The sequence below is a fragment of the Caloenas nicobarica genome, chromosome 1 (assembly GCF_036013445.1).
Source record: "Caloenas nicobarica isolate bCalNic1 chromosome 1, bCalNic1.hap1, whole genome shotgun sequence".
NCBI lineage: Eukaryota > Metazoa > Chordata > Aves > Columbiformes > Columbidae > Caloenas > Caloenas nicobarica.
This window is the reverse complement of record NC_088245.1, coordinates 13130753-13144374: the sequence shown is the minus strand read 5'-3', so window position 1 is coordinate 13144374 and position 13622 is coordinate 13130753. Positions and strand designations below refer to the sequence as shown.

Genomic DNA, 13622 nt, shown 5'->3' with positions numbered 1-13622 from the left:
TGAGCAAAGGGAGTACATGAGACGAAGTGCACTATAGGCCACCTCACTTTGAAAATGCTCACTGCTCCCTCCTTTTCGTATGCCTAAGATTTGTAGATCTGCAGAGCTTTTCAGATAACACAGTAATTATTTTCGAGTAATTTATGTGCAGGGGGACACTGACATGAAAACAGAGCATTAAAATGGCAATTTTGCAATGCTTCCTTCATGGGGTGCTACCCAAACTTCTTGCACACATGTAGGGCCAGATACAAAAGGGAGTTGTCCTCTGGCTGTGTTTTGGATGGCAGCAGCTATGACTGGTAGTTTGTGCTGCATTTCACACTGCCAGTGTGTTTGTTAGATGTGCCTGGAATACAGGGTCCTTAAGAGACGCAGGTTTGGAGGTGCCTGTCCTGTGAATCCCAGATGGCCTTGGGCACTGCTCAGCCAAAATACAGTGGTGATGCCTCTAGGTACCTATATATGATTTTTTGGGGAATATATAAATGCCTAAAGCCTTCTATGGTAATTTCTGCTGCTTAGATTACTCTCCTTTAGGGAGTTAACTTCTGATAAAAAATGGGCTTCATTTCATGTGACTTCAGCCATCTAGAAATTACACAGATAATTGTGTAGAATTCCTGTCTATTCAAGGGAGGGGCACCTATACAGAATAATTTATCTTGCCTATCTTCTGGTGGGATTGGGGACCTAACCATATGCTCTTAGTGACATACTAGGTGCTATGGCATGTCCCAAGTGACTTCTGGCTGAAACTCCAGAAGGGCGCTGTTTTTGACAGGATCTGTGTCATATCTGCCATGTTCATGGAGATGTCTTGGTCTATCGGTATACCTCTACAATACTGCTTTGGCTCAGATAAGGAGGTCACTTTCAAAGTGAATCTCTCAGTTATCTTCATTTACACACTGAATATTCTCCCAACTTGTAAGATTCTCACGCTCGAATTTAAACGAGATGATACACAGCAAGAGCTCACCTAATGCACTATGAACCATTCACAGGCATGAAGCCCATGGCAACTGAAAAGATCTAGTAGCTGTGGATGCTGGGTCATCAGCACCAAATGTTTCACTCTGCAGTCTACTGATGTTGCAAATGTATTAGTAGATATGGACACGGTTTAGATCAGAAGGAATTCAGGCTGGTTTTAGCTAAAATCTGGTCTCACGGACTGAGTTCAAGGGTTCAGGGGTTGGAGACAATTAAGTGCACTCCTAGAGATGAATTTTCTTTTTAGTTTCATCTGAAAGGAATCCAGTTCATGTACTCTGAAATGTGAACCAAATCACAGTGCATGGAGACAAAAGATTTGCTTCAAAAGTGTGTTCCTGACACAAATTACATACTACTGCAGAGGTACCCATGGATATCCAAGGGCATCTTTACTGGTAGAAGCACCTACATTAAGGCAAACTAATTCTGCCCTTATCTTCAGGCAGGATGAATCAGCCTCTGAAGGTAATTATCTCTCTCCATTGACCATAGGAGTCTTGGCAACTGCTTTATACTAGATACTAATGCTATATGGCAAGCCAGGTGAGCTGAATCTTCTAGTTCAGTAAATACAAAGGAGAAAAATTATAATACCACTGCAAACATCAGAGGAAAGGTGTTGGAAGAGAAATTCTGCAGAGCAGAGCAGCAGAGACCTTTGGGGAGAAGAACTAAGAAAGTGAGGAAAGACAACAGGTGTTGAGCTGGCAGTTTGACCTGGATGTCAGCATTGATAAAAACGAGTGAGAGCAAGGGACAATGCACCACTAGTACAGACTGAGAACGTCTATATAACATCAAAAGGTGAGGGAAGAAAAAAATTCAGCATTGTCCAAGTTCTTTCCAGTTCTACCATCTCCTCATTCCTAATTAATTTGTCATGAGGCAAGGAAATGGTCTTAGGATAAAGAAACCAAGAGAGGTCTTTTCTGTTGCCTGTCCCACCCTAAATCATATCGAAGTTTAAAGAGCATCAGAAATCTGATCATCGTTATGCTGACCAAAACTGGAAAATCCAATACAATATATAAGCAAGGAAAAAGAACGATGGACATCTACGATCAAATTCACATGAGCCCTGATGATTTAGAATTGTCCACACAATAAAGTCATACTGATGCAAGATGGCTTGTTTCCCAAGGAAGAAGAAAACCCATCAGACGTGAATATTAAAACTGCATGTGAAACAAAAACCACAATCCTTCATCTTAATTGCTACTTAATTAAAGTAGCAGAAATAACCATAGAACCAAAACATGGTGAATTTCAGTATTGTGCACTGATACGCTGATCATGGAACATACTTGCAAAAGTGCCAGGCTAGCTCATAAGAGACTGAGCAATCACTGCAGGATATGGAAGTAATATTGAGCAGACAGAAGGGTGTATTTCCACCTCAGTACTTTTTGTATCTTCTAGTAGAGAAGATAAAGTTATTAAACGTAATGGTGTAACCAGGCTTAACTAATATATCCTGCTTTCTGATGCTGAACGAATGGAGCAACCAGGAACAGCTAAAACTATCATGATTCTTCAAGTAAGCAAGATGTTAGGATAAATATGTTATTCCTGCAATCAAAAGACGTTCCTACCTTAAAAACTACTAAGAAGAAATACTGATCCCATTGAAGTCTGCAGCAATATCCTTAGAAACAAACTAGGTCAGGATTTTACTTTTCCAATTTGTAGCTGTACTTTTCAGGTAACACCTGAAATAGCACCAGCTGTATTCAAAAACTTAATGGCTGTTTTTTACTGCGAAAAGGAGAGTCCTTGGCAGAGACCCATTTTATAGCTGTTTTGTAGTCTTTTACAGTGCTCTCATAAAAAAAGCAGCTTTAACAACTAGAAAAGATACTGCAACAGGTCTAGAAAGCAATGCTGACTGTGCTGCTCAGAGTAGGAAGAGACTGAATGTCTGTGAGATGTAGTGGAAATTGGTTTTTTTAAACCTCATGTGGCTAAATTCTCCTAAAAATCACCACAAGTCAAAGATGCTCCTTTAAAGATGTATTACAGAGGTTTGTGTTTATTCTATATTTTTCCACATTAACAAAATAAGTATTAATGTAGTATAAGCAAAAGAAACCATATGTACTTTTGAACAGTATAAATAGCTTTTGTTATGGGCTATGTAATGTCCTTGAGACTATTCATCAAGGCTCAGCTGTAGCTCAGCTTAATGAATTGCAGCTCTTCCTAGTTTAATCACTTACTCTCCCCGCACACCTTCCAGAGAGCTCTGCTACCTACAGGTGGAGAGAAGGCTGGAAAGAGAGGCAAAGTCAATTCTGCCTTTTATAAATAAGTATCGTAATGTGTAACCTTCCCTACAGAGGAGTCTATAATGTCATGGTGAATGTGATGGAGTTGGAGAATTGGGTGAGAGCCACATTTAAGGCTTATTGCATGTGATAGCAGATGCACCAAGAGTATCGGTCCTTTTTGTATTCCCTTCAACACTGCAGTGGACCCACACAGCAAACATCGATTGCCCAGGATCCAACACAGCTAACATCTGCTGACTTTGCGAGGAAAACACACTCACATCTCTAGTACGTGGTTTGAGAGCAGCTGCCAAGGTGAAGTCTGAAGCTATGGGGAACTGCAACCTTTTCTGAGCCCTGGGAGAGGGAAAAACTGAAAGCCAGTGATGGCTACAGTTTATTTAGGCACGCCAAAATAGGTCACTCTTATCACACAATTTAAAGCAGGAAAGAAGGAGCAGAACTGGAGGGGTTTTTTGGTGGTATTCCAATTTATATACAGTGTTTTAATTATTACATGTTCTCATTAGCATATGTTCTCAATGAAAGCAGATGTAGAAGATGGACTCTTATTTGTGTGGGGTGCGCCTGTATTTTAAAATTTGGATTTGTATGTAAGGGAGGCTGGAAACAGTCCAATAAATGTACTTAAGTAGCTCTTCCTGAAAAACAATGGTAAGTTTTATGCAGTAAGAAGGGTTCTCTTGCTGTTCTGTCTGTGAATGCTAATATAGGTAAACACTTAGGTCATGCACCTATGTCAAACAAGGGGAAGAAAGGAAGAAACAGATCAAGCCATGCTCTAAAACACAACCGTCCTCTGAATCATCCAGTGAATCTCGTACACATTTTTTTCTTCTTTTCAGACCTTGAGGCACAGGAAATTCCTTCTGGTGTGATTTACAAAATGCTAACTGGGCCATTAATGATTAACAAATAATTAATACTGTCTACAGACAATTATCTTTCTTCTTGCAAAGTCACTCTCTCACTGTAAATCTGCCACGTTACTGCTGATGGCAGTTTTGACAAATGAGCTCACATACAAATTTTAAAGGTTAGTTTGAGGTGAATGAATGAAAATACTGCCATGAAATCTAAGACCTTTGGATATACCTGTGATAACCTGGAACTTGATTGAGATCACTCACTGCTTAAAGTCCTTAGGGTTTAAAGGCACAATTCACAGGAGCCTTGAATAAAGCAATAAAAGATGCTGCTTAGTATGACTTTTCTTTTCACCCATTGTGATGTACACTTTAAAAATGTTTGGTTTTCATCTATTATTTAATAATCTAGTACACTCTTTACTACTGTTCGGGGAGATGTTGTTAGACAAATAGGCTTTTGTTATCTTTTTATCTTTCTGGTTTTTGCGACAGCAAATGGAGTCTCTTCATGCCATTAACCAAAGTGACTTGTAAACAAAGAGGCAATTTAACAGCATCCCCACAGCATTACATTCCTACTTAACCCTGTGAAGACTGTGCAATGTGAAAACTCAAATGATCAAAGAGTTGTTCCTATGCTAAGATTCTAGTAAATAACTGGTATTTTTACAAATGTGTAATTGCACTTTTTTGCAACTACATTATTTAATAATACAATCTCAAAGGCAAGGAGCTCTTATAACAGTCTTTCTATCCAGCCTGCACCTCTGATTGATTTCTCTGCTTTACATAACATTCACTTAGTGGAAGTGAATGATGATCATTGTCAGAACTGCAGTGTAAACCAGAGCATTTCCAGGAGAGGAAGTAAGTTGTAACATCAAACGAATTTGTGGAGTGGAATGGCTGCTCTGTAGAGCAGCAGGGCTATTTGCATTCACTGTGTTTGTTACAAAATACACACTTATTTCCTATTAAAATGCCTGCTGCATTATTTACCGCTGTCAGTTTGGTGTGTAAGTGACCTACCCACCATCACGTTCTTCACCCTCCAAACATATCACAGGTTTTTGTCACAAGTAAAATAAAACTACCACATAATTCAGTCTGCTTTCTGTCAGAGCATTCAATTTGCACAGAAAAATTAAATTTGGGAGTGAGGTAAGAAGGAAACGAGTTTTTGAGCTAGCCCCGAGGTCATCCTAGTTCTTCTCCGCTTGCTTGGGCAAAGTTACTATAATTACCCTTTTTCTAGAACAAGCATATTTTTGTCCTTTTCAGCAAAGACACTTATGTTTTAATAGTTACTGATCTTTTCAGCCTTGTATATGCCAGAAGCTATAGGTGGTAACGCCAATGTTCATGAAAAATCACGTGCACAAACTTTTTTCTTATAATTTGTTTACACTTCATTAATAGTCATAAAATTTTACACGAAATAAAGGACTTAAAGCAGAAGTGCCCCAGCCAAATATTATTTTTACCTGCTAATAAACAGAATAATGACTAACACTCCAAATTGTTTGAGACAGTTCCTTAAAGCAAACATTAATGCTACTGCTACCTCTGTAGTAGTGTTCTGCTGATGAAGATGTTAATTTTTCCTTTTTCAGGGTTTTTTTTTTGTGGAACATGACCTTATATGAACCCACTCATTTTTGTTCTTATTCTGGTAACGTGTATTAATGACAGCACTTAGAAAAGAAAGAACTTTCACATCCATTTGTTCAATGAGTTGGCTAATTAGCAACAGTAGCAATAGGTATGTATAGCCTATCAACAGGAAACATTTTCTACACATAATTAATTCTCCTTCTTGTCCATTTATCTCTTTTATTATTTCTAAATATAGCGTGGCCTCTGTTTGCTGTTCACTAGTTAGTTTTTAGCCAATCTTTCCTTAAATTGGCAAAAAGTTCAACATTCTCCACCTCTGTCCACAAAAGGAAGGAAGAAATCGGCAATTCTGCTACTTTTTCATAAACACCAGAACAGCTGAAAAACCTTGCTTTCAACAGAAAGAACAACAGCTTTAATTACTTTCATCAAAGTGCTAAGCAGTCCAGTCACCTATCTTAAAACCCGGCATGCTTCAATGTAAGTCAGTAACGTAGGTATTGCCACCAGCTCTCAGGAGCCTTGAGAGCCAGAACATTCCTGTCGTTTTAACGAGGAGTGCAATGCTTCACGCCACCACACAAACCATTTCCCCACCCAGTTAAATACAACATAGCTATTAAAAAGTGAAGAAATAAGACTCACTCAATAAAGTAGACTTCCCCTTTTTCTGTATAAGCCATTTCCCAGTTATCAGGCAGTGGGCCCAAGTCATCATTCTCTTCAGGTTTAGTCTGCTTTGTTACATCCATATCCTCCTTTGCATCTTCAGGCTGAGTATATCCTGGCGCAGGACAAGGCTGGGTGGAAGATACCTCACCTGAGACACCTGTGCTCTTCTCTTCATGTTCACTTGATTCTACAAGAGAAGAGAAATTACAGGTTTTGGATATCCCAAGTTAATGGTGGATAATTTACTGGGTGCAAGTCTCCAAGCAATACTCTATGAACTGCAACTCTTGAAATAAAGAGAAAAATTCTGTTGGGTTTACACAAGGGTACCTCTGATGATGCATTTTATCTGGAACACAATAAAAGAAAATAAAGCAATAAACCCAAACTGAAACAAGAAACTAATAAAGAGCTAAGAAACAAGCCAAAGAGTTCTGGCTTGTTCTGTCCCAGGAGTCCTTCCAGAACAGCAATTAGCACTGAGCAGAAGGCAGCCTCATATCCAGCAACACTACTGTCTTGTGTCTTAACTTTTCAAACTATACACCCATAAAACATGTACTCAGCTGTTTTACTACAGACAACAGGTCCTTTTCAACTAAAAAAAACCCACACTAATTGCTTTACCTATATCCATACATCAAAGAAATCAATATGACACCCATAACTTGTAACAATATATTAACTGTATAGAAAGTGGTTGTGATTTCATCACTGATATAATCTGTGGAAACCAAATGCTTCCTGTACTCCATGTGATTGTGTCTCACTTTCACCAATAAAATATTCAGAAAGGAGTCTTCTTTTCCTATTTCTTCTTCAGTACTTGATCTTTCACTTTTTATTGATTTTACTTTCCATAAAGTCACAATTAAAGTATGTGGTGTCCAAGAGTCTCTCTACCACTATCAGTTCCCACAGTCCAGTCCAGACACTTTTAGCTAAGTGTGGTAGAATTTAGAGAAATTTGTTAAAACATCTGCTGAACACAAACATAAGACCAAACCACAAAGATACCTCAGAAAGACCCAGCTAACTAAGGACGAGGTGTGCAATATTAGGAGTCTAAATGTGCTTTGTCCACGTTGTTGAACACTTAACTCCACGCATCAGAGTCTACATGTTCTTCTACATGAATGAGTATCACGTAGCATGGCTTCCATGCACACAACTATAGACAGTGGAGAAAACACAATATTTCTTGACTACTACTAGCTCAAACACAGGATGCTCCAGAGAACTTGTCCAATTAAAGAGAGTCCTTCATCCTTGATGTGAATAAATGTGGTTGACCAGTCTATTAGGTATGCATTTGTAAGCTGTGTTTTATCATATGGTCTATGTAGGAATTATTTCTTGAAAACATGTGGCAGGAATCTTTTGCCTCAGTGGACAACAGAAGCTCTCATCCTTGGATCCTCTTGTTCTGTTGCACTCTGATGAAGCCTGATCTCACTGAAAAACTAATCAGACCCCTACTTTCGGCCAAATGAACTGCAATTAAAATAATTTCACAATTTTAATATATTGACTGAATCTCTACAACTAGTCAGATGGCTGAAACAACCCTACATGTTAAGGCAGGTAAACCAAATTCAGTCCTCCTTAGGCTAGTTGCTCAGTTTCTAGATAGTTAAAATGAGGGGAGATGAATCTCAGACCTAGTGAGCATGGCTTTACATTAGCTTACATGAAGGCTAATGACATAAGCTCACCGACAGATAAAATTCGTAGGGACACAGACAATGAATATCAGAGGAGAACTGAGAACAAACTGTGAACTTGTATACCTGTATTTAATCAAAAGGATAAGTATTTGCCATAATAAAGACTATATTGAGACTACTATAGCTTTTTCATAAAGATACATAAAAAATGAAGTACATGTGGCTTTGTATCATCAAAAATGTATATACACTTGCTCTGAGTAACACTATATGGACTGTATTGAAGTCTGTCAATAATTATAAAAAAAAGAAAGGAGAAAATATGTTTTTAAAAGAAGTCAACAACATAGTCTACAATAAAGCTCAAAAAGATGACAATTTCTTAAATGAACTAACAGTGCATCCAGAGCACAGAGCTATGCAGGTATTTTTATGACACATGTTGGAGGTAGAAGACAACTTGGGTTAAAGGATCTAATTTGTGATGCTTAGGACAGCAAGAACAAAGAACAACAAAAAATTAAGAACAACGGTGTTAAAACCCCCCAGATTTTAATAAACTTACAGAATTAACTAATTTGTTGTTCTGGCAAGGAATGGTGAGGGAAAAGGAGTTCAGGAGAATTCGTAAAGATTAAACGAACAATACTAAGAGTGCAAGCACAAATTGTTCTAATGAAAAAGAAAAATAGTAATTATAATCAGAGATCATTTTGATTAAGCCATGACTTTTCGATGGTTTACTACTTGATATAGAATTGTACAAAAAGTGAAAACCAGATTAAATTGTTAAGGATGAACACAGAAAAACAATATGGGCATGTAACAGCAAAGCAGAACAGTCAGTCTAGAAAGTGGGATGCAGTCAGGGACATTAGAGGTGACAAGAAAAACTTCTGTAAGTGCATCAATAAGAAGACCAAAATCAGACTCATTCCACTCTGTGGGAAGGAAGGAAAGCTAATAATATCTGACACATAAAAATACCAAGACAGTTAGTGTTTCTTTTGCCTCAGTCACTACAGCAAAACAATTACCTGTGTTTAAATGACTAACATAATTAGCGTCAGCAATAGGGCTAAAGAACTTGGAGTGGGCAGAGAACAGGTCAGGTACAGTTAAGATGATGCAGCTAATCTCAATTAGCAGAGCCCGGTTAAATGAAACCTGGGCTACAGAGGGAACCAATGAAGCCGACTCATTGCTAGTAATGGCTACACCTGTGAGATGATGCAGAAAAGAAACTTAGAAAAAAATCGACACAGTCCTGGTTTCAGCGAAGTATCTATGATTTAGGTTTTCAGATAGTTTTATATTCCCAATTTTTGAGCATCTAAGTTCCCTTTGAAATAATTTGCTCAATTAGACTATTATATTATGTCTTTTTTTAAAAAAAAGAAGGATCCAAAAAACTGTAAGTTCATTTCTTTCTATTTTTAATTCCTAGGTGGACATTGGTACCAGCAATCAAACCACTTAATGTAAGCTCTTCAAAGGTGATAAATAATTGTCAAGGTTTTTCAGGAAGAAACCGTGCCAAACCAATCTTATTTCTTTTCATGACAGAGCAACAGGTGCTGTTCCTTGGGGAGAAATAGTAGATATAGCTTTCATGATCTTACAAAAAAACTTTTGACACTGACACATATAGCCTTTTAGAATAATGTGACAAAAAATAGGTCCAGCCTTGAAGAGGGTGATGGTCTACAGCTCTACAGCCATATGCAGCTCATGCTGCTAAATCTTAACTCATACTTGAACTATGTGGTATTACAATCATATTATGATGTTTGGAAATGTGAATCTGCCTGTGGGAAGAAATAAAATAGTAAGACAGGCAAATGCAAATTTTGCCTCGTTGCACCCCACAGCAGTGCTGTATGATCCCAGGGGAGCTGAAGTAACCTCCTCCTTATCTACTACTCCTTAAATCCCCCACCCCGCCCTGTCTTTCCAAAATATGTAGCACCTGTCTTGTGCAAAGTGCCACATTCAGCTGTAAAAGTACAAGATAGGGAGCAAATGCCTAGGCAGAATTCCTACTGAAAATACAATGAAGGTATGGGGATGTGTAAGGGATGTCTAACCATTACTCTTGGTCAATAATAATATTATTGCAAAAGAAAAACAAGGATCATAATAGGGAAGAAGAGCAGGCATATGAAATACAGGTCCTTCCACCTTCAGCTACAGTAATGTTTAATCAGGAGTACTGTGACCAGTTTCAAGAATTTCATTTCAAGGAAGATGGGAAACAGTCTAGAAGATAGAAAAGGAAAAACAAACAAACGAACAAACAAAACCAACAACAACAACAAAAAACCCAAACAAACAAAACACTCCCCCCCCCCCCAACAAACAAAAAACTACAAGAAACCCACAAAAACTCAGAACAAAACCAAAAAGAAAAAGTTGGAAGTATGAAAGATTGCAAACCAGATATTTTCAGTTTTGAGGAAAAAAGACTGATGGAGAGGGGAAGCATTTTCAAATATGTAAAAGCTTTCTGCAAAGCAGAGAATATATATGGTCTCCACTTCGCCTGAGAACAGCACAATGTAATTGCTATAAATTCTTTGGGTTTTTTGCTCTTATCTCTGCAAAGCAAAAGTAAGGTCTCATCTGTCTCAAGCATCATTGACAGATCTATAAGTTGCATACCTGAGGATACATTCAGTCTTGACCACATTTCTGCTATAGGAAGGATACTGTACACTGAAGACAAGACATAAGGCCGCACAGCACATATGACTGCAGTAGAACAAGTAAATTTGGAGCACAGGTGCATCACACACAATGGCTAATGATCAGTCAATTGGGCTGAGAGAACACAGACGTGGTGACATTTCTGTGTCTTGGGATTCCACCATGATATTTGCAATATGTCTTCTTTCTCAAGACCTTATTTTCAACAGGTGTCATGCGGTCAGATTCTTGATTTTCAGTAACTATATTAACAAATCTGAGCCATCATGATGGAAGAAAAAAATTGAAAATTAAGCCTTGAGGATTAGAAAAAATATTCTGAGCTTGAAGAGATAGAGATTGTTATCAAAATATAGTGGGGGAAAAAAGAAACCTAATGCTTATTTAACAACTTTAAAATATAATTATTTTAAAGCCAATCTCATGAATTATTAATTCCTGGATCATTATCTTTTAATAGCTTACTTTGATAATAGAGAAGGCATCATGATGACTAAAGCCCAAGTAATTGAGGTAGAATTGCCTAACACCATTTAATAAGATTAAGAACAGCCTAGTCACATTTATCTGGAATACAGATGTAAGGTATCGTCTTATTTTTTGTTATATGTATCTGCCATTCACATACTCCAGGCAAGGTAGATTCACCTTACTGCTAATATATGTTCCTATATAATGCTTGATTTGAAAAAAAAAATAAAATAAAAAAAAAATAGGAGTTCTGGTTAAAAACTAGCAGTGTCTTAAACGTATAAATAAAGTTTGAAATATCACAGTAATACACTTTGAGCACAAATATTTATCTTCAGACAATATGATATAAAAGAGATCCTAAAACTGTACCATAATATGTGTCCAGAAGTATTTTAGCCACTAAAAAGACCTAATCAATTGACTTTATGGCAAGTGAAATAGTCTAGTAGAGCTGCCATCTCACCACAAAACAAATTACATGGTCGAGTTTTCAAAAGCAGTTTAGCACAGTATTTCAAGAGCGTCCTGGGAAGTGACAGAATAGACACCAGTAAAGCATCATCAAGTTATTGCATATGTGGAATACAAAGAACTTTGAGAACAAGATAATGTGTATGTTAAAAATACCTACTTATCATTAAATATGGTAAGTTCATTTCTGTAGAAAAATACCAGCAGTTAAAATATTACTGGTTGATATGACATATTCTCTATACAGTTCTAAGCCAATATGGCGACCATTTTAAAAAAACCCAAAAAACCAAAAAAAACCCAAAAAACCCTCCAGTAGTTATGTCATGATAGCGTCCTGTTTTCAGCTGGGATAGACTTAATTTTCTTTCTAGTAGCTGTGTTTTGGATTTAGTATGAGAAGAATACCAACAATACACCAATGGTTTGGTAGTTGCAGGGTAGTCAAGAACATTTGAGCTTCTCATGCTCTGACAGATGCACAAGAAGCTGTGAGGGAGCAAAGCCAGGACAGCTGATCCAAGCTGGCCAAAGTTGTATTCCTTAACTTACGATGTTGTGCTCAGTATATAAACTGGAGTTGCCCAAGGGGGCAAATACTAGCACTCCAGATCAAACAGCCTATCCTTGTCGTGAGTGGTGAGCAATTGCATTGTGCATCACTGTTTTGTGTATTCCATCATTATTATTATTATTATTATTATTATTATCTTATTTTGTTGTCCTATTAAACTGTTCTTGTCTTAACCCATGAGGTTTATTTTCCTTTCTGATTCTCTCCCTCATCCCACTTGGCAAGGGAATGAGACATTGGCTGTGTCGTCCTAGCTGCTGGCTGGGGTTAAACCATGACAAATAATGTCAGAATTTGAGCTCTCATCAATGCTGTTGTTTGCACTTTAAAATGTTTCTATTATTCACAGCATAACTCTTGAAATTTGCCATCTAAACATGTAATAAGACCTTGTCACTTTATTCCTTTATTTTAATGCTGCAGATTAGTCATGCAGTAAAGTTTAAAAATTTATTCTTTTCCTCCAAAACTCAGATGACCTAAGCAATATCATCAGAGAACAAATTAAAGGAAATATTATTAAATATTAATTTATGGAGTGGTTTAAGCAGCTCTGAAGGAAAATATTGCAGCTCTTTCTACCCTTATTGTATCTAAATGACTAATTTGTTAAATTCTCCACAGGAAACAGCCCATCCATTTTAAATAACTGTTGGATACAAGAGTAATTTAACTCATGTTTGCCAAGCTATGTGCATCTATTTTCTTGTGAAAATATCATGCTACAGCCTTGGAGCTTCTCCCTTTCCACAGTGCTGTAGCCACACTTGCGTTTTTGTGCTTTGCATGGAGACATGGTTCCCCTGACTACTAACAATAAGAACTAGGAGCTGATGTAGGGGAAGAAAATCAGGAGACATGGAGACTGTTTGAGCATGGGGTATTCTGTAGGTCATAGATTGTGACTTAGCTGTGATAAATGGAGAATACAGCTACAACAGAAACATGAATGGATACCAACTTTTGTATTTCGTAAAATCTCAAGGCTCTTGGATGCCTTGTGTGTTTTTTTCATGCTTCTGGCTCTTTGCTGTGTAAAAATAAAATAATAAGCTCAACTTGTTGCCTGGGACGACTGCACCTTGTGTGGTGATTGACGGCATTGGGACTCTAGCCTTTTGCTTCATTATCAACCTAAGGCATGGAACGATCATTTTGAAACTCTATGTCATATCTTATCCTCCAATTAATTTGAGCCTGCCAGAAATTTCATTCTCTGCGTGCAAGTTATCATTGCTCAAGTAATGTCAGATTAATGCACATACGTAAGCATTCTTTGGTTCTT

General features: G+C 37.6%; 1 protein-coding gene across 5 annotated transcripts in view; it reads right to left on the bottom strand.

Annotated features, from left to right (window-relative positions):
• The window catches only part of MAGI2 (membrane associated guanylate kinase, WW and PDZ domain containing 2), a 758699-nt gene that overhangs the window by 235835 nt on the left and 509242 nt on the right, over positions 1-13622 (bottom strand). For all 5 annotated transcript variants that reach the window (XM_065629412.1, XM_065629428.1, XM_065629445.1 and 2 more), the window contains exon 5: positions 6419-6632. In XM_065629412.1, coding sequence (XP_065485484.1) covers positions 6419-6632 — 214 coding nt within the window. The remainder of the gene's footprint in view (positions 1-6418; positions 6633-13622) is intronic.